The 17948-nt window shown below is 35.4% G+C and overlaps 1 protein-coding gene across 4 annotated transcripts in view; it reads left to right on the top strand.

The window, feature by feature from the left end:
* The window catches only part of LOC149569541 (ABC transporter A family member 2-like), a 185428-nt gene extending 168489 nt beyond the window's left edge, over window positions 1–16939 (top strand). For all 4 annotated transcript variants that reach the window (XM_089822218.1, XM_089822216.1, XM_089822217.1 and 1 more), the window contains 5 exons: window positions 12570–12887; window positions 13007–13087; window positions 13301–13477; window positions 15942–16222; window positions 16566–16939. In XM_089822218.1, coding sequence (XP_089678344.1) covers window positions 12570–12887; window positions 13007–13087; window positions 13301–13477; window positions 15942–16222; window positions 16566–16575 — 867 coding nt within the window. In that variant the 3' untranslated portion in view covers window positions 16576–16939. The remainder of the gene's footprint in view (window positions 1–12569; window positions 12888–13006; window positions 13088–13300; window positions 13478–15941; window positions 16223–16565) is intronic.
* Window positions 16940–17948: the final 1009 nt, after the last annotated feature.

Raw genomic sequence — 17948 nt, 5'->3', positions numbered from 1 at the left:
GATAATATATAATGTGTCTCCAAGACAATCACCACAACCACAAAGATTGGAACATGAACATAGCTCAAGTGACTCTAATCTGGCTTGTGCTTTATCTGGTATGTCGCATTATTTCTTGGGAGTGCTTCATTAAAGCAATGATCTCGAGAGTGTCCTTGCATAATCTGTTTTGTCCACATTCTGCAATCACCCCATTTCAATCTACAACTGTTGAGAATTTAGCCTCAATTGAAGCCAATTTATATATATATATATATATATATATATATATATATATATATATATATATATATATATATATATATATATATATATATCATCAGTATTATTCAAATCATATTAACCTTGCAAAGTATTGGACTTATCCAAATACCAATTATCGACCAAGTTAACAATGATGCATCGAGTCAGAAAGAACAGTTGCATGTATTGGTATGACCACATAGGGTCATGACTCTACGTGGCATAAGCCACTTAGGGTCATGCCCCTATGTGGGCATGCCTTCATTAGTAATTATACAAAGTTCAAGGACTGTTGAGAAGCATCAATACAGGGCAATGTGAATCACAGTCCTCTAACATTCAGTCTGCCATCCATATTCGATCAGTGATATATAATTCATATTTTCAGTCATTTTTATCAGTGATACATATATTCAGTAAAGTCTGAAATAGATCTGCTCTCAGAGAAGTTCGTGGTTATTATCATCAGCATAAATATATATATATATATATCAGAATTCTAAGAGAGAAGTTGAATAAATACTCAAATTATTACACTAATTCTGCCAAACTAAGTTAGTTCAATCTCCACCAAATCAATCTATATATTTAACATGGTATTAGAGCCAAATTGGTAGAGAGATTGCTAAATTACTTAAAACAAATTATTCAAAATCAAAAAAGTAAAAGTGACATCATGGCAAGCAATGTTAGAGTCGAGGATAGGCTTGAAGGAGCAACACATTTCTTCTCATGGAAAATTCGAATTACAACTATTCTCGAAGAATTGGAATTAGAATCATTCATTGAAAAAGACACTCCAATACCTGAAGATGAGGCAGAAAAATCCACTTGGAAAAGGTGAAATAATAAAGCCAGAAAAATCATTGTTGATTCGGTAAAAGATCATATTCTTCCTTGCTTATCAAATCTCAAGAAAGTATTCGAAGTATTTAAAACTATTGACACATTTGAGCTTAATAACTCAAGTAGATTGTTCACATTAAATGTAATGTTCTAATCTAGGAGTGTGATAGTCATACAATCCACCTGGAGCAATTTCTCTGTTCGTGGATCACAGAATTGGATCCGTACGGTTGGCAGAGGGAGTCTCAAGTGGTCGTATGGTGGGAGTTACATGTAGGAGAGGGTACGGAGTTGTGAGGGCTGTACGATGGACAATTGGAGTCCGTACAGTGAATACAGAAGAGTCACAAGGGTCGTACACTTGCAATTTGGAGGGGTGAGCCGTATGGAGGTGAGAGGAAGTGAGGTGGCCGTACGGTGAAGACACCTAGAGGTCTGTATATTGTCTTTAGCGTGGTTGTACGGGGGTGGGAAGGATGTACGGTGACAAGATTGAGTCCGTACGGTGAAGGGGAGTGGGAAAATTGCAGTGGCCGAACGGTATCAAGACCATATGGTGGAGACAGAGGGAGCAGCCGTGGGGGTGATTGGCCGTACGGTTAGATATGTAGCCGTACGGTATTTGATGCAACTCTACGATGATAACTGGAAGTCAATGTGCCAGTATAGGAAGATGTGCGGAGGTAGGGCGATGCAAGAGATTCAACAATACCACTCAGAATGCAAAATATTCAATATTAAACACAAATAGTTTGCAGAAGCCAGAAAATCAAGATACACATTTGTTACCAGATAGTATTCCCATATACAAATAATGCCCCGATTTGCCAGATCTAAGCCAAGCAATACCAAGACGGAATAGGGTGAGGGATAAATCCCATTAAAACCGCACGAGCCAAATAGTGAAGATCTTTCACTTCCAAAATGGCGAATTACAGAGAACTCCAACAGGAATTCGCACCACAAAAAAATATAATCCAAAAGGCATACCAACCACAAGCTACAAGCCGTGCTTAAATATCCGTCGGGAAACTTTCTGAGGGTGTACAAAGATAGCCGACGGTGACACAAACTACGGAAACAAAAATAAAAATGGGTTTGAGATACATTAAATAAATCGGCCCGTTACAAAAGTTTGATTTATTATTTATTTTATAACGAGAACATTACAGTCCTTCCGTCCCAAAATTTGCTTGTCCTCAAGCAAATGCAAACCCGGTTTTAAGAAACCTTCCGTAATCAGCTCCTTTAGGTCAGAGTCGAGCACTAAGTAGATCTTCTCGTCGAAGTAAATGATGTCATCAAAAACTTTGTATCTTTCATCATGTACATAACCATCCATCAACTCACATGCAAAAGTGTTCTTGGAATACTTGGCCAATAGATGAGCCCGCCACTTATCCAATGAATGTAGTGAGGTGTTGACTATCTTGTTTTTACTTGCAACGTCTGGGGCCAAATCCTGTTTAAAAATTGCCTCCATCTTCTTTATTGTGACTTCCCTCGATCCTTTATTTGACATTCCTCTTAGCAACACCTTCTTGCCATCCGTCTTGAATGAAAAGTCCATCCTTTTGAAACTTTGGGTGTATTGGTCAAGAGTTTCCAACCACTGGATGCCCAAAATGATATTAGTATCAACCAAATCTATGACAAAGAAATCATCTACTAGGGTATAGTTTCCCATGGAAATTTGTAGCCATGGGATCACATGAGTGCAGGATAACAAGGTTCCTCCTGCAACCTTAACCTCAAATCCTCTGTGCTCAACTGCGTGTAGGCCTTTACTAGTGACCAAAAATGAATTGATGAAATTGAGTGTGGCGCCACTATCAATCATGATTGGGACTCATTTTTCGTGAATTGTGCGGTGAACTCTGAAGATACCACCTCTAGTCGATGTAGTGAGGGTAGCAATGGAACCCCCTTTTTGTATCAGGGCATTTATTCTCTCTTGCTGGGTAATTTCTTTGTCAGTCGCTGTAGGTATTTGTTCTTCGTCGTCATCAGGGATCACCTCAATGTAGTGAACTTTCCCTTCCTAAGGCAGCGATGACCAGGACCCCATGGTTCTTTGCACGTGAAACAGAGCTTTTTCCTTCAGAGTTCTTGCCGAGAATCTTCATCAAACTGAGGTTTTTTCTGAATTGGCTCCTTGTCTTTGTCTTCTTATGGAGATGGTGTTGGTGTAACTACGTGAGTTTTGGAGGAAGATGTGGCCATGTCACGCACCTTCTTAATAGCTTCGTTGAGTGTACACAGGTTGAACCCTTTGATCCAACCTCTCAAAGGCTCTCTCAGCCTATCCATGAATAACACAATTCGACGTTTTCAGAGATGTCTGTGACTAATACTGACAGCCTTTGGAACTCAGTGACATAGTTGTCTACCGTGCTTGTTTGCTTTAAGTTAGCCAGATCTTTGAAGTTTAGCTCAGGGTCCTTCCCATCGAAACAATCAATGAGTTTCTCAGTAAACTCAACATAAGAGGTCACTTGGTTGTGACCGAGAGTGACCAGTCCATGATGCCACCACTCATGCGGCGCTCCTTCCAAATGAAGTGTTGCGAACTTGATTGCCTCCCTTCGGGCATTGGATTGAGTTGGAAATAGGTATCTGCCTTTAAGACCCATGACTGTGCAGTAATGGCTCTAGATCCATCAAATGGCGATAAGTTCACCTTTCCGATCTTTCTCCTAAGATCATCATTAAAATAACCGCGACTTCCTTTGCCAGAATATCTCATTCTTAGATCAACATAGTCTCTGTCAGATATATCTCCTTCCATATTTGCGTTCCGCCAATCTTCTCGAAGTTTTTCTTGCTTTTCCTCAAAAGTGACCTCTCTTCCTTTCTGTGGTGCTTCCGTCCTTGGAAGGAAGATGGGTATTGAGGGTTGAGAGCGAGAGGGTTGAAAGTTTGTCCTTCCGGAAACAGAATTGTCGCTATGCCCATTCTGTTCTCCTGTTGTCTTTCCCTCAGCCAATTTTTGTAGAGTTTCCTACATAAGCCTTTGGGTTTCGTTGATTTGCATTTGATTTCTGTTCAGCTCTCTTAAAAGATTCATGAGCTCTGTCATAGGATCCTGATGATCTACCATTCTATCAATAGGGTTATTTCGTCTTCTCCTCCGAGTATAAACTTGCATTCACTTCCACAGGCAGGCAAGATCAAAAGCTTTGATACTACTGTAATGTTTCGATCTAGGAGTGTGATAGTCGTACAATCCGCTTGGAGCAATTTCTCTGTTTGTGGATCACGGAATTGGGTCCGTATGGTTGGAAAAGGGAGTCTCAAGTGGCCATACAGTGGGAGTTACATGCAGAAAAGGTATGGAAGGGTTCGTACGGAGTTGTGAGGGCCGTACGATGGACAATTGGAGTCCGTACATTGAATACAGAAGAGTCACAAGGGTCATTCACTTGCAATTTGGAGGGGTGAGCCGTACGGAGGTGAGGGGAAGTGAGGTGGTCATACGGTGAAGACACCTGGAGGGCCGTATAGTGTCTTTAGCGTGGCTGTATGGGGGTGGGAAGGGTGTATGGTGACAGGACTGAGTCCGTACGGTGAAGGGGAGTGGGAAAATTGCAGTGGTCGTACGGTATCAAGGCTGTATGGTGGAAACAGAGGGAGCAGTCGTGAGGGTGATTGGCCGTACGGTTAGATATGTAGCCGTACGGTATTTGATGCAACTATACGATGATAATTGGAAGTCAATGTGCCAGTACAGGAAGATGTGCAGAGGTAGGGCGATGCAAGAGATTCGACAATACCATGCACAATGCAAAATATTCAATATTAAACACATAGTTTGCAGAAGCTAGAAAATCAAGATACACATTTGTTACCAGATAGTATTCCCATATACAAATAATGCCCCGATTTGCCAGATCCGAGCCAAGCAGTACCAAGATGAAATAGGGTGAGGAATAAATCCCATCGAAACCGCATGAGCCAAATAGGGAAGATCTTTCACTTCCGAAATAGTGAATTACAGAGAACTCCAATAGGAATTCGCACCATAGGAAAATATAATCCAAAAAGCATACCAACCACAACCTACAAGCCATGCTTAAATACCTGTCGGGAAACTTTCCGAGGGTGTACAAAGATAGCCGACGGCGACACAAACTCCGGAAACAAAAATAAAAATGGGTTCGAGATACATTAAATCAATCGGCTTGTTACAGAAGTTTGATTTATTATTTATTCTATAACGGGAACATTACATTAAAAAAAAAGTTATGAATATAAAAATGAATAAAGAAGAGTCAATCTCATCCTACTTTGGAAGAATTTCCAAAATAGAGAATCAACTATCGTCTATTGGAAATAAAGTTGAAGATCAAGAATTATCCATAATAGCACTTAAAGGGATACCTATATGTTGGGAAGCATTTATCCAAGTCGTCAGTGGACCTTCAATACTAGCTTTTGATCAACTTAAAAATAATTGCACCTCAAAAGAATCAAGCCTAATTTCTAGAGGGATCATTTCAAAGCAAGAGGGAGAAAATCAATCCCTTTTCTCTATCTCTAATAACAAAGGGAAGAAGAGGAAATTTAACAATAATGGGAAGAAAAATGACCAAAGAAAAGGAAACAATAATCACAATAGGAAAGACTTCTCCAAAGTTCAATGTTACAAGTGTGAGAAATTTGGACATACTTACAGATTTTGTCCATGAAGAGAAAATATTCTAGCCACCATAGCCGAAGCTAAAAAGTAAGAAAATCTATTATTCTACTTAGCGTACTTTAGAAACTTGGTTTCGGCAATATCTCAGCTAGCTCAAAATTTTTGAAAATCTTGGAATTGCCAAAAATTCAGCAATAAATCAGACTTTTATCGAACATTTGAAAATATACAATTTTTATAGATATATATTAATAATTATGAAGACTATAAATAAATATATTTGTTCTCTATAATGAATTTATAATTTATAAACACTACAAAGCTATAAATGCTGTTAATAAACAATGCACATGCATATTAGCATTAAGAATAAATATACAGTATTATAATTTATTAGATATACAGTTATTAATTTAGACTAATTTATAACTCTCTATAATGAATTTATTAATATATAATATTATACTACTTTAGTATTAATATTCCTACTTATCAATATTATACTACTTTAGTATTAATATATAGTATTTTAAATCTATATTATAAATTTACAAAACTAGTTCAAATAGATTAAAATTTGTATATTATAAACTTATCTATACACTTACAATCATCAATTCATAACTTATAGCTCTATAAATTTACAACTTATAGCTCTATAAAAATATACATAGTGATGTTGATGTGTATACAAGAGCATAATAGTAATGTGTAAATGAGGAGATTTGACTACTATGCTTTGACTTTCCAATTCATTCATTGGGGATGAAATTTGTCATACTTCTGACAAATTTACATTAAATTTTCAAAAAAGTTTTCTATAACCCGTTGAAGAGCAAAACCATTCTGTGTGTATCCTACAATCGACACTCCATGTGATGGCATCTTTGAGGCATATCGTTGAAATAGTTTCTGTGTTTGAATCTGTGCTTCTACATTTTCTCAGCAGTCTAAATCTGTGTGCCTTAATAGTCCTCAATAATTGCACCTTTCCTCAGCAACCATCGCAGCCTGCGGGAAAATAAACAAACTCTAAACTTTTTTTAGAAAAATTTATTGTTTTTCAAGTTGACTTAATCAGCAGTTTTTTGACCCAAAAATCGTAAAAACCGTGATTTTTTCATCCCAAATGCGGTGTGATTTTTTCAAAATATTGTTGGTGATTTATTTGGCGATTATATCGCTTGGTAGTTTTGCTCGCAATATCTCGCGATATTAGTGATATATCAGAGTTTTTTTTAACTATGCTACTTAGCTCTATCAAGTGAGTTGAACTCCAATGAAAATGTGTGGATAATCGACAGTGGTGCATCTCGTCACATAATAGGATTCAGAGATAAGTTTGAAACTTTTGAAAATTATCTTACTAAGGAGTCAGCATTGGAGATAACTCCACCTATCTATTAAAAGGAATTGGGACTTGTTCTATACAACTAAGAATTGGGGTAACTCTAAAATTGAAAGATGTTCTTTTGTACCTAGAATAAAAAGCAATCTAGTATCCATCTTAACACTTGCAGATGAACGGTATCATGTTACCTTTAATGAAGACAAAGTATTGGACTGGCCTAAAAATTGTAACTTTAAGAGTGCCATCACTAGAGGGTCTAGAGATGCAACTCTATATAAAGTGTATAATATTCAAAAGCAAGCCCTAAATCATGAAGTATCAAATTCTAATGAAATATGGCATAGAAGGCTTGGACATCTTGGATTTAGTACACTACCGAATATAGAAAAAATCACCACTGGAACACCTAACTTAAAATCAAATCATATAGGCATTTGTAAAGGATGTTCTCTAGGAAAGAATGTAAAAAGATCTTTTCCCTCAAGTGAACACAAATCTAAATTAGTTCTGGAACTAGTTCATACTAATTTGTGTGGACCTATGCCAACACTCTATCTAGGAGGATACTCATACTATATAATCTTTATTGATGATTTTATTAGGAATACTTGGATTTATTTTCTAAATGTCAAAGAATCAAATTAAGTTCTATTGAAAATTCGAAGAATTCAATGCAATTGTGGAAAATCAAGCGTCAAAGAGAATAAAAACTCTAAGATCAGACAATGGGGGCGAATACACCTCGAAAATTTCAAAAATTTCTGCACCTCTGTTGGGATTAAGAGGGAGTATAGTATACCTTATAATCCTCAACAAAATGGAGTGGTAGAAAGGAAAAACAGAACTATTGTTGAATCGACAAAAGCCATGTTACATGATCAAAATTTACACTTCTCATTCTGGGCTGAGACCACTAACACTGCTGTATATATTCAAAACAGATGCCCACACTCTATCGTAGAAAATATAACCCCTGAAGAAGCCTTTACAAGAATTAAACCTGACCTAAGTCATCTTAGAATATTTGGTTGCCCCGTTTACATTCATATACCTAAAGAAAAGAGAACCAAGTTGGAACCATTCAGGAAGAAAAGTATATTTGTTGGATACAGTGAACACACTAAAGGGTATAGAGTCTATATACCTGGGCAAAGATCAGTAGAAATCAGTAGAGATGTCAAATTTGAAGAAGACATTGCCTTCAGATTATCCACAAGTACAGAAGATGAGCCCATCATAAAATTGGATAAAAATCAGCAAACTGAAAATTAGAGGGAGAACATATCAGAAGGAAATGAACTATTTTTAGATGCCGAAAATGGGGACATCTCTAATATCAAGAAAAGGTCTCTATGGGCAAGGAAAATGATTGAAGAAATTAATGTTGAACTAGATGAAATCTCTAGAGAAAGTAAGAAAACCAGAAATAAATCATGCTACACTGCACTAGTAACTAAGCTTACAAAATCTGAACCATCAACTATTGTAAAAGCTCTATCATGTGAAGCATGGAAAGATGCTATGGTCGAAGAATATCAATCCATATTACAAAATGATGTTTGGGATATCATACCTAGGTCAAAAGACAAATAAGTTGTTTCATCAAAGTGGTTATACAAAATCAAGTATGCTGATGGTAGCATTGAAAAACATAAAGCAAGATTTGTTGCACGAGATTTCTCTCAAAAGACAAGTATTGATTATGAGGAAACATTTGCTCCAGTTGCTTGATACACTTCAGTAAGGACAATTATTGCAATTGTAGCATCCAAAGGATGGAAGATACATCAAACGGATGTCAAGACTGCATTTTGGAATGGTGTCATTAATGAAGAAGTATATATCGAACAACATGAAGGTTTTACTATAAAAGACAAGAACCTATATGTGTGTAAACTAAAAAAAGCTCTTTATGGCCTTAAACAAGCACCACGAGCTTGGTATGAAAGGATAGATAGCTATCTCTCCAAACTAGGATACTCCAAAAATGAATCTGATCCTAGCATATATTTCAAAATATTCAATGGTAACATGTTAATTCTTGTTCTCTATGTTGATGACTTATTAATAACAGGTGAAGATTGTCTAATTGAAAGATGCAAACAAGATCTTGTGGCTGAATTTGAAATGAAGGATCTAGGCCTACTACACTATTTTTTGGGTCTAGAAATATGTCAAAAAAAAGATCATATTTTTCTAAATCAAGGGAAGTACACCCATGATATCTTGACTAGATTTGGTATGATGGACTGCAAGACCCTAGTGACTCCTATAGAAACAAATCTATACAATTTAAAAGAAGCAGTGAATTCAGTATCTATTGATCCCACTCTCTACAGATTGATCATTGGATCACTCATGTACTTGGTAAACTCTAGGCTTGATATCTGCTATGCCACCAATGTATTAAGCCACTTCATGTTTGAACCGAAGAAGAGTCATTTGATGGCTGCCAAACATATCCTGAGATATCTATGTGGTACTATTGGTCTTGGTTTGAAATACAAAAATGTTGAGATAAAGCTTGAAGGATACACTGATTCTGATTGGGCTGCTTGTTCCATAAACCGCAAGAGTACTACAGGGTGTTGCTTTAGTCTTGGATCAGCAATGATATCTTGGTTCAGTATACAACAACCAACAGTTGCCTTGAGTTCTACTGAAGCTGAATATATGCCAGCCTCCATGGGAGCTTGCAAAGCAGTATGGTTGAGAAAGCTATTATTTGGACTATTCAGAAAGCAACTAAGCTCCACAATAATTCATTGTGATAACCAAAGCTACATCAAACACTTTGAAAATCCTATCTTTCACAATTGTTCAAAGCACATCGAGACTCCATATCATTACATAAGAGATATGGTTGATAGGAATCTTATCGAACTGATTTATATCACCATTGATGAGTAAAATGCTTACATTTTCACCAAGCCCCTTGCAAGGTTGAAAATATAATACTTCAAAGGTAAACTTGGCATGACAAGTTTGTAAATACAATTGTAATTTAATATGTACATGAATTATTGAAAATTAATTTTTTGCATTTGTGTGTTATGAAAGGTGATGATCATTCATGTGTGAGGTCAAAATTGTAAGGTGACTATCAATAGTTTGACCTATCTCCTAGATATTCTACATTAATTTTTAGCACCTAAGTGTGTTAGATGTCTAGGAGCAAGTATTATCATGGTTCTTTGGGCCGGATTTTGCCAGACACCATGATAACCAACTTGTCATGATTCTTTAGGCTAGATTTTGCCAGACACCATGATAACCAACTTGTCATGGTTCTTTGGGCCCGATTTTGCCGGACACCATGATATAGTTACTGTTATAGACCACACTTAAGGTGGTGTTTTAACTTATATTAAAGTTATGTAAATTGCTTCAATTCCCTTTTTGCTAAAAAGGGAGTGTTAAGAATTTAGCCTCAAAGTGAATTGAAGCCAATTATATATATGTTGATGAAAAAAACTAATATATGAAAGTTTGATTTAATATGCATAAAGACACACACACACACATATCAACATCTATATTATACTATTCAAATCATATTAACCTTGCAAAATATCGGACTTATCCAAATACTGATTATCGACCAAGTTAACAATGATGCATTGAGTTGGCAAGAACAGTCGCATGTATTGATATGACCACGTAGGATCATGCCCCTTTGTGGGCATGTCTTCATTAGTACTTATACAATGTTTGAGTACTGTTGAGAAGCATCAATACAGGGCAATGTGAATCACAGTCCTCTAACATTCAGTCTGTCATCCATATTCGATCAGTGATATATAATTCATATTTTCAGTCAGTTCTATCAGTGATACATATATTCAGTAAAGTCTGAAATAGATCTGCTCTCAGAGAAGTTCATGGTTATTATATATATCATAATTCTAAGAGAGAAGTTGAATAAATACTCAAAATAGTACAGTAATTCTGCCCAAATTAAGTTAGTTCAATCTCCACCAAATCGATCTATATATTAAATATTTAACAACATTTTCAATCTCCGGCATCTGTCAAAATTTTCATGTTCACTATTTTTTCTTTCTGGGGTGTATTGCATGTTAACAGCATTCATAACCATTATATGTGAATGAACTTGAGCTCTTGTCCCCAACATTGCAAAAAAAATTGTCACTGCATTGGCGGAGAATCTTTTCCCATCATCCATCGTGCCTGCTGCAGGAGATTCAAAGATAATGTCTGACAAAAACTTTTCAATCACATGCTTTCATGGACGTCCATATTCATTTTCAAAGCCTCTAGTGACAAAAAAATTGTTTTGGTACGTATTAATTGTATTTTCTTGAAAGTGGTTGAAAAGAAGTTACGGGCTTCTTGAAATATAGAATCCAGAACAGAAATAGTCATAATTTTGAAACAATATTGCAAAAAGTTTAAGGTTTGTGGTTAGAAAATGCGAAAAGTTAAGGTTTTACTATTTTTACATGAAGGTTAAGCTGTTGACCAAAAAGATGCGAAAATTGGGGTTCGGGAAAACTTTTGCAATAAGTTCATGTTTGGAGTTAGGATTTGTGAATATCTAATGTTTTGATTCCAAAATTGCAAAAATTTAGAGTTTTGGACTGTAAGATGCAAAAGTTGGAGTTTGGGAATTACTTTTGCAAGAAGTTCGTGCTTTGAAAATTCTCATGCAAAAAGTTAATGTTTCAACTTCAAATAAGGGTGAAGTTAAGATTTTGGCTCTAGTGATGCAGAAAGTTATGGTTTGGAAAAACTCCTTGCAAAAAGTTAAGTTTTGAGAAAAACTTATTTGAAAAGTTGAGGTTTCCAATACATCTTCGCAAATAATGGGAAAATGCCTTGAATTTTTAAATTTTTGGCCCTTTATAAATCTAGGTGACAAATTGCAATGCAAGTTACTAAATCATTTTATGGCCTGGTTTCTGCATACTTATGTGTCAATAAAATGTTTGCATATGTAGCTTTTACTAGGGATTGACCATGTTGCTACTAATTGCTAGTGCTACCCGTTATGTAGTCAACAATGTGGAACTAGCGTGCATTTCCACTAGTGGTTTGAGCATTCAAAATTTATTGACATTATATTGAACCAAGATGTCTTGCAATGTTTAAATGTACTGGTGATCCACTTCTGTAGATAGATTTTGAAGCAGCTTCTTTTCACTTTCTCAGGTATTTAAAAATAGTCCGAACTCCTTGTCTTGATTGATTTGCCATTAATGTTCATTCTCTATTGACCCACAACTTATATTTCAAAGGATTATTATTCTCTCAGACTTTCTTAACAAGCATTCAAAAGCATATATTTTCATGTTAGTTCACAAGAAAAGTAAAAATGAAATTCTAGAACTATAGAGGCTTGAATAATACTCCATGTTTCATATTAGAGTGGAAATATAGGTTTATAAAAAGAAAAAGAAAAATATTTAATCAATCCTCTACAAAAAACCGTGTGACGTTTCTCTAACTGGATGATATATGTGTTAACAGACAACTGGCATGGATCCCATTACAAGAAGACATGTATGGGACATTATTGAGGATGCTAAGAAAGGGCGAGCCATAGTTTTGACAACTCATTCAATGGAAGAGGCTGATATATTGAGTGACCGTATAGCCATCATGGCTAGAGGGAAGCTACGATGCATTGGCACTTCAGTTCGATTGAAGTCGCGTTTTGGTGCTGGCTATGTTGTACACGTGAGCTTGCATGAAGAAAGTAAAAACAACTTGCAAAATGGAAACAATTCCTTGCAGAAAAAGGGTGATGGACCTCAATATGAAAAGGTGAAGAACTTCTTTAAAGAGGTAAGAAAGTGTATGATTTCTAATTTAAGTCATTTTGAAAAATGGTCCCAAGACTTCAAATCCTGTTCTGTTGAAGTTACTTTTTTCTCAGTGCACAATTGGTTTATGTAACTTTGCAGAGATTGAATTTAGAACCAAAGGAAGAAAATAAGGCCTATATAACATTTATAATTCCTCGTGAAAAAGAAGAACAATTGACGGTATATATTTTCAAATGGTCTATTATTACATTTTGATTAGTTCTTTTCTCTTCTCTTTCCTGATTAAACTCTTCTGTTTAGAAATGATGTTAAATGCAAGATGTACACTGTAACATTCTCAAAATTTGTTTCATCTTATATTGTGTATTTCCTGGTGATCCAAAAGAATGCAACCATATTGAAATAAACCATGAAGAGTGTCATGCATTTCAGGATTTCTTTGCAGAACTCGAATATAGAGAGGAAGAACTAGGGATTTCTGACATTCAACTGAGTCTTGCAACTTTGGAGGAAGTATTTTTGAATATTGCCATGCAGGCAGAGATTGAAACTGCAGCTGCAGAAAGCCGCTTTGCTACATTGAACTTACTTTCTGGATCATCAATTCAGGTTTGCAAACTTTTGTTAGTCTTTTCAAATATCCTGTTCTCAATTTTGAATAAAGAGACACTCTCAATATATTCATGTCACATTCAGTGCAAGCATATTCTATATCAAACCATTCATGGCACATGTTGAGGTTGTGAATGTCAAGAGCCCATAGTTTGTGATTAACCGACTGCCTCGCTGAATAGGAAAGTTAATGTTTTTACAAGGAGTGCAATATTACCCCCATTGTTTGGGAGGCTTTGGCCTAAAAGACTTTTCGATTTTCAATGCTTTTAGATGCTCTTTATATGGGCATGTCATTTATTCCTTTAGGGTCCTTTACAATCAATTAAAAAGCGCTTTATCCCTCCATTCTTAATACTCTCTTACAATAGTTGAAGGTTGAAACTATCTGACCTTTTAATTATAATATTTAGGTTGCCGGTGTGATATTTCCACCTTGTCTATCCAAGCTTGTGATTGAAGGAAAATAAAACTTGGTTGTTCATACCATAAAATTCTTGATATTACTTATCCCTCAAAACTTTTAGTTCCGACAATTTTTTATTGCAATCACTTGTCAGAAATATCTTGAAGCATGCTTTCTAATAGGACAGATCTCACTTCAACAACATGCACTAAGAGAATGACCTTTTGCATATTTGATTGTTTTATTTAGAATTGCAGAAAAATAAACTTACATTCGGAATGCCTACTCATTTGATCACCAACCCCCGACACTGCTCAAAATTTAATTTCTGGCCACTTTCTGGAAAGTTCTTGAAGAGTACTTTCTAATGTGTTAAAGATATGGCAGCGTCAGTCAGAATTCAAGGATTGATATGATAAATCTGTATACATATGTGCATGTATGTATACCAGTTCATCATATGAACTGGAATCCATGCATACACATAGATACATAATCAGAACTGTTATTGCCATCAGTGAAATAGCTCTTGAAATTGACCAAATTATCATCATCAAACTAAGTATAAATTCTGAAGCATTCATTCTCTTGGATCATGTTCGATCAAGCAAACAAATTGTGGTTCTGATTGTTTATTCCAGATCAAAGTTTGCAGATGATTAGTTTAACCTAATCACACCCGATTAGGATTGGGTCTCTTAGTAAATGCTCTTCAATATCTAATCGTGTCTCTTCGTGAAGAGACATATGGTCAATAGACTTGACCATCTATGATTGTGTCCCTTGGAGCAAATATAAGATAAGGATCCAAACAAGAGATATTACCATTGAATCAATAAATGTTCTGCCTCTTGGGGATCAAATACCTCTAGTTCTGATTCAGACCTGTGAATTTATAATCGGTATTTTTCAATACTTATTGAGCATTTTCACATAATGACGCAGGAATCGCCTATGTGAGAAGACCCTCTTTAATTTTGGCTGATTTTTAAAAATAACTCTAAAGCTTTAATCAAACTTCCTCCGCATGCTTCGAGTTATTTCTTTGGTACAAATGATATTATCCAGAAATATTAAATATGTGAAACATGTATTAACCACTGTGAGTTCAAATGAGAGAATAATTTGCATTCAAAGATTAGAATGGTGGGAGCAATTCAGTTCCCAACAGCATAATAATATCAGTACAAAAGACATCAAATTAAAAATAAGATTGAATGGAACTCATGGAAAGTTTAAATACTACTATCTTAATGAACTCTTGGAAAGTTTGAATACTACTAAATGGTTTGTGTTTAGCTAGGTACAGTGCTAACTAGAAAAGATAATTTTATGTAAGGACCAGAATATTCTGTGCTTAATCAACCATATGGCCAACTAGAAATGTTAATGTCTTGAGATACTTCGTAAGGTTAGACATCATTTTAGATGCAGCATTGACTGATTGTCAGAGTGAATTAATATTTGACAGATTAAGGGGAAAATATATTGTTCTAGATACATTAAAAAACCAAATTGGGTGACAAAAATGGCATCCAAATAATCATCATATATCTGTTTTATTGCTGAAGCAACTTTCTAATAGAATTCCATGGAATCCTGTATGTGAATCAAACAGACATTTTAACAAGTTGAAAATCATATCAGACAATTTGGTATCAGTCTGCATTTTCAATCGATCTTCTAATTCAAACTCTAAGTCTAAACATTAATCTTAGTGCTTAAGTTTCCATATTTACAAAAGTACCAAAAAATATTCAAAGAGTTCATCACATGTTTGCCCACCTTTTATATGACCTTCAATTTATTGACCTACTTTGATGATTCAAAAACCTGAAAGTCACAAATTTGGAGCATGAATTGTCATGTACTGCCATGACAATTTATATATTCTCATCCTCGTTTAATGACAGGCTTTCTAATGCTTTCCATCACTCATGAGGTCTATTTAGACTCAATTTTGGACATTTCCTCCTCAGTGAACTTACAAGTACTTTATTCTATTTAGTATTATCACTGCCTGATGAACCTTGCTGAGTATTCTATTTATGTTAGGTTCCAATTGGTGCAAGATTTGTAGTGATTCCTGGAACAGAGTCACCAACAAATCCTGGTGGGTTGATGGTGGAAGTATACTGGCAACAAGATGACACAGGTGCCCTTTGTATTTCTGGCCACTCTGATGAAATGCCAGTACCACAGGATCTTGCAAATGCAGAAATCTCAACATCATCTCTGAGAAACAGATCGAGGAGGTCCTTTGGAAGATTATCTTTTCATAACCCAGTACCTATAGGGTTGGCCATTGATGCAGACAAGCTTTCAGCCTCTAATAGGTAATATGTTTCTTTGGTTTGTTGATGAAAATTGAATAGAAGACTAGACTCTTTCGCCATCTATATTAGAGAAGGCAGTGCTATGAACTGAGTTGAAATAGTATAAAATTAGGAGTTCTAGTATTCCCTGCAATCATGTTCTTGTTTTATCTTGTTCATCAAGGGCTTTGTTCTTCCTAAAGATAGTTGATCTAGAGGCAGGTTTGACTTTTTGATGTTAAAAATTGCAGTGTAAACAGAAGTATCATCTTTAAGCACTGAGGACTAAGATTAATGCAAATTGCAAAGTTTGTGATACTATCCAACCAATACTCAGTCTTTCTACTTTTGATTCCAACTGCAGGTCGCATTAGTTTACTCTGTAATGGAATGAGCCGTGGCATTTATGGGCAAGACTTTCTCTAGAACAAATCAGACGCATGTACCTCCTCTAAGGAGTAAAGGAGGGCAGATTTAGGATATATTTTTTATCAAATTAAAAGTAGGTACTTACAAAGAGAATTTGTATTGGTTTGTGCATTTTCAGGATGTATGGTTGTGTTGATTGACTTTTTTCAGGATTGGTTTGGAGGGAGCATCCTTTTGAAATCTATTTATATATTTTTGTTTTCATTCTTCACAGACTTTTACCATGCTAGCTTAGGTTATGAACAACTGGGGTGTTATGATAATAAAAGATTATTATTGAATGTGTTAGCTACGTAAAGCGCACATATATCACGGATAACACTGCTACTTTTCTGTATGCAATTGTCTGCATTTGAATATCAATTTGCTCTACTTTAGAATAATGAAGTGAAAAAATGCATTCCTCTTCGCAACAGCAGATTATCCCATCAAAAGAAGTGGGTATTTCTTGTATAGTTCAATTATATTCTAGGACAGCAAACACATAATTCTATATTTAACCTAAAAATACCAAGAAAGAAATTTTTGTTCTCAAACAAACGACTGCGACATGAATGTATAAATAAAATCTTTGGATCTTAAGCATGTGACAAATTATTTTGTTAAACACTTTGTGATGAACACTAATTGATGCAATGTGCAAAGAAAATTCCTTGATGGAAAAAACATCTTCTGCACCATTCAATTCCCGTGGGGGGTTTTCCATCGTTTAATTTCAAAAATAGAATTTACGGTTTGGGCTTAGTTTTATGCTACATAGATCCTCCTTTCGGGTTCCTCCTTTCGGGTTCAATTTGATCATTAGTTCTTATTGATCTCTAGGGATTGGCTAATTTTAAAATATCTTGGGGAGGTTGTTGGATCACTAGAGTCATACTTACTAGGTTAACTCTCCTAGAATGATTAGCTTTATGACCTTGGAAAATATTGGTAAATAATAGTCAAGCATGTGGTGTCAAATAATGAGATTTCTAATGTAGATGGAATACTTTAATGATTCAAATTCATAATTTCTTATGAGAATTTTTATATGCTCTACCAATTTAAATGATTATCAATTATGAATTAGTGCTCAAATAGGTAAGGAAAAGAAAGGTCATTTTATAATTCATGATACTAATCATTTATTTTTGGGTTTACATACGGTGACAATGATATAAGACTACCTTGTACTCCTTGTGACATGGTGAAATGAAAGCCTTTAAACCCGAAGACATGACAAAGTGTCACGAAAATGTATACTAAGTTAACTCATAGTGACCAATGAAAACAAATGAATATGAGCTTAAGGAAACAAAGTAAAAAAGTGTGACATGTT

Source organism: Cupressus sempervirens, chromosome 3 (genome assembly GCF_028749045.1).
Source record: "Cupressus sempervirens isolate cs-2001-9-10 chromosome 3, ASM2874904v1, whole genome shotgun sequence".
NCBI lineage: Eukaryota > Viridiplantae > Streptophyta > Pinopsida > Cupressales > Cupressaceae > Cupressus > Cupressus sempervirens.
The sequence above is the reverse complement of the archived record's forward strand: the minus strand, read 5'-3'. Positions and strand labels throughout refer to the sequence as shown.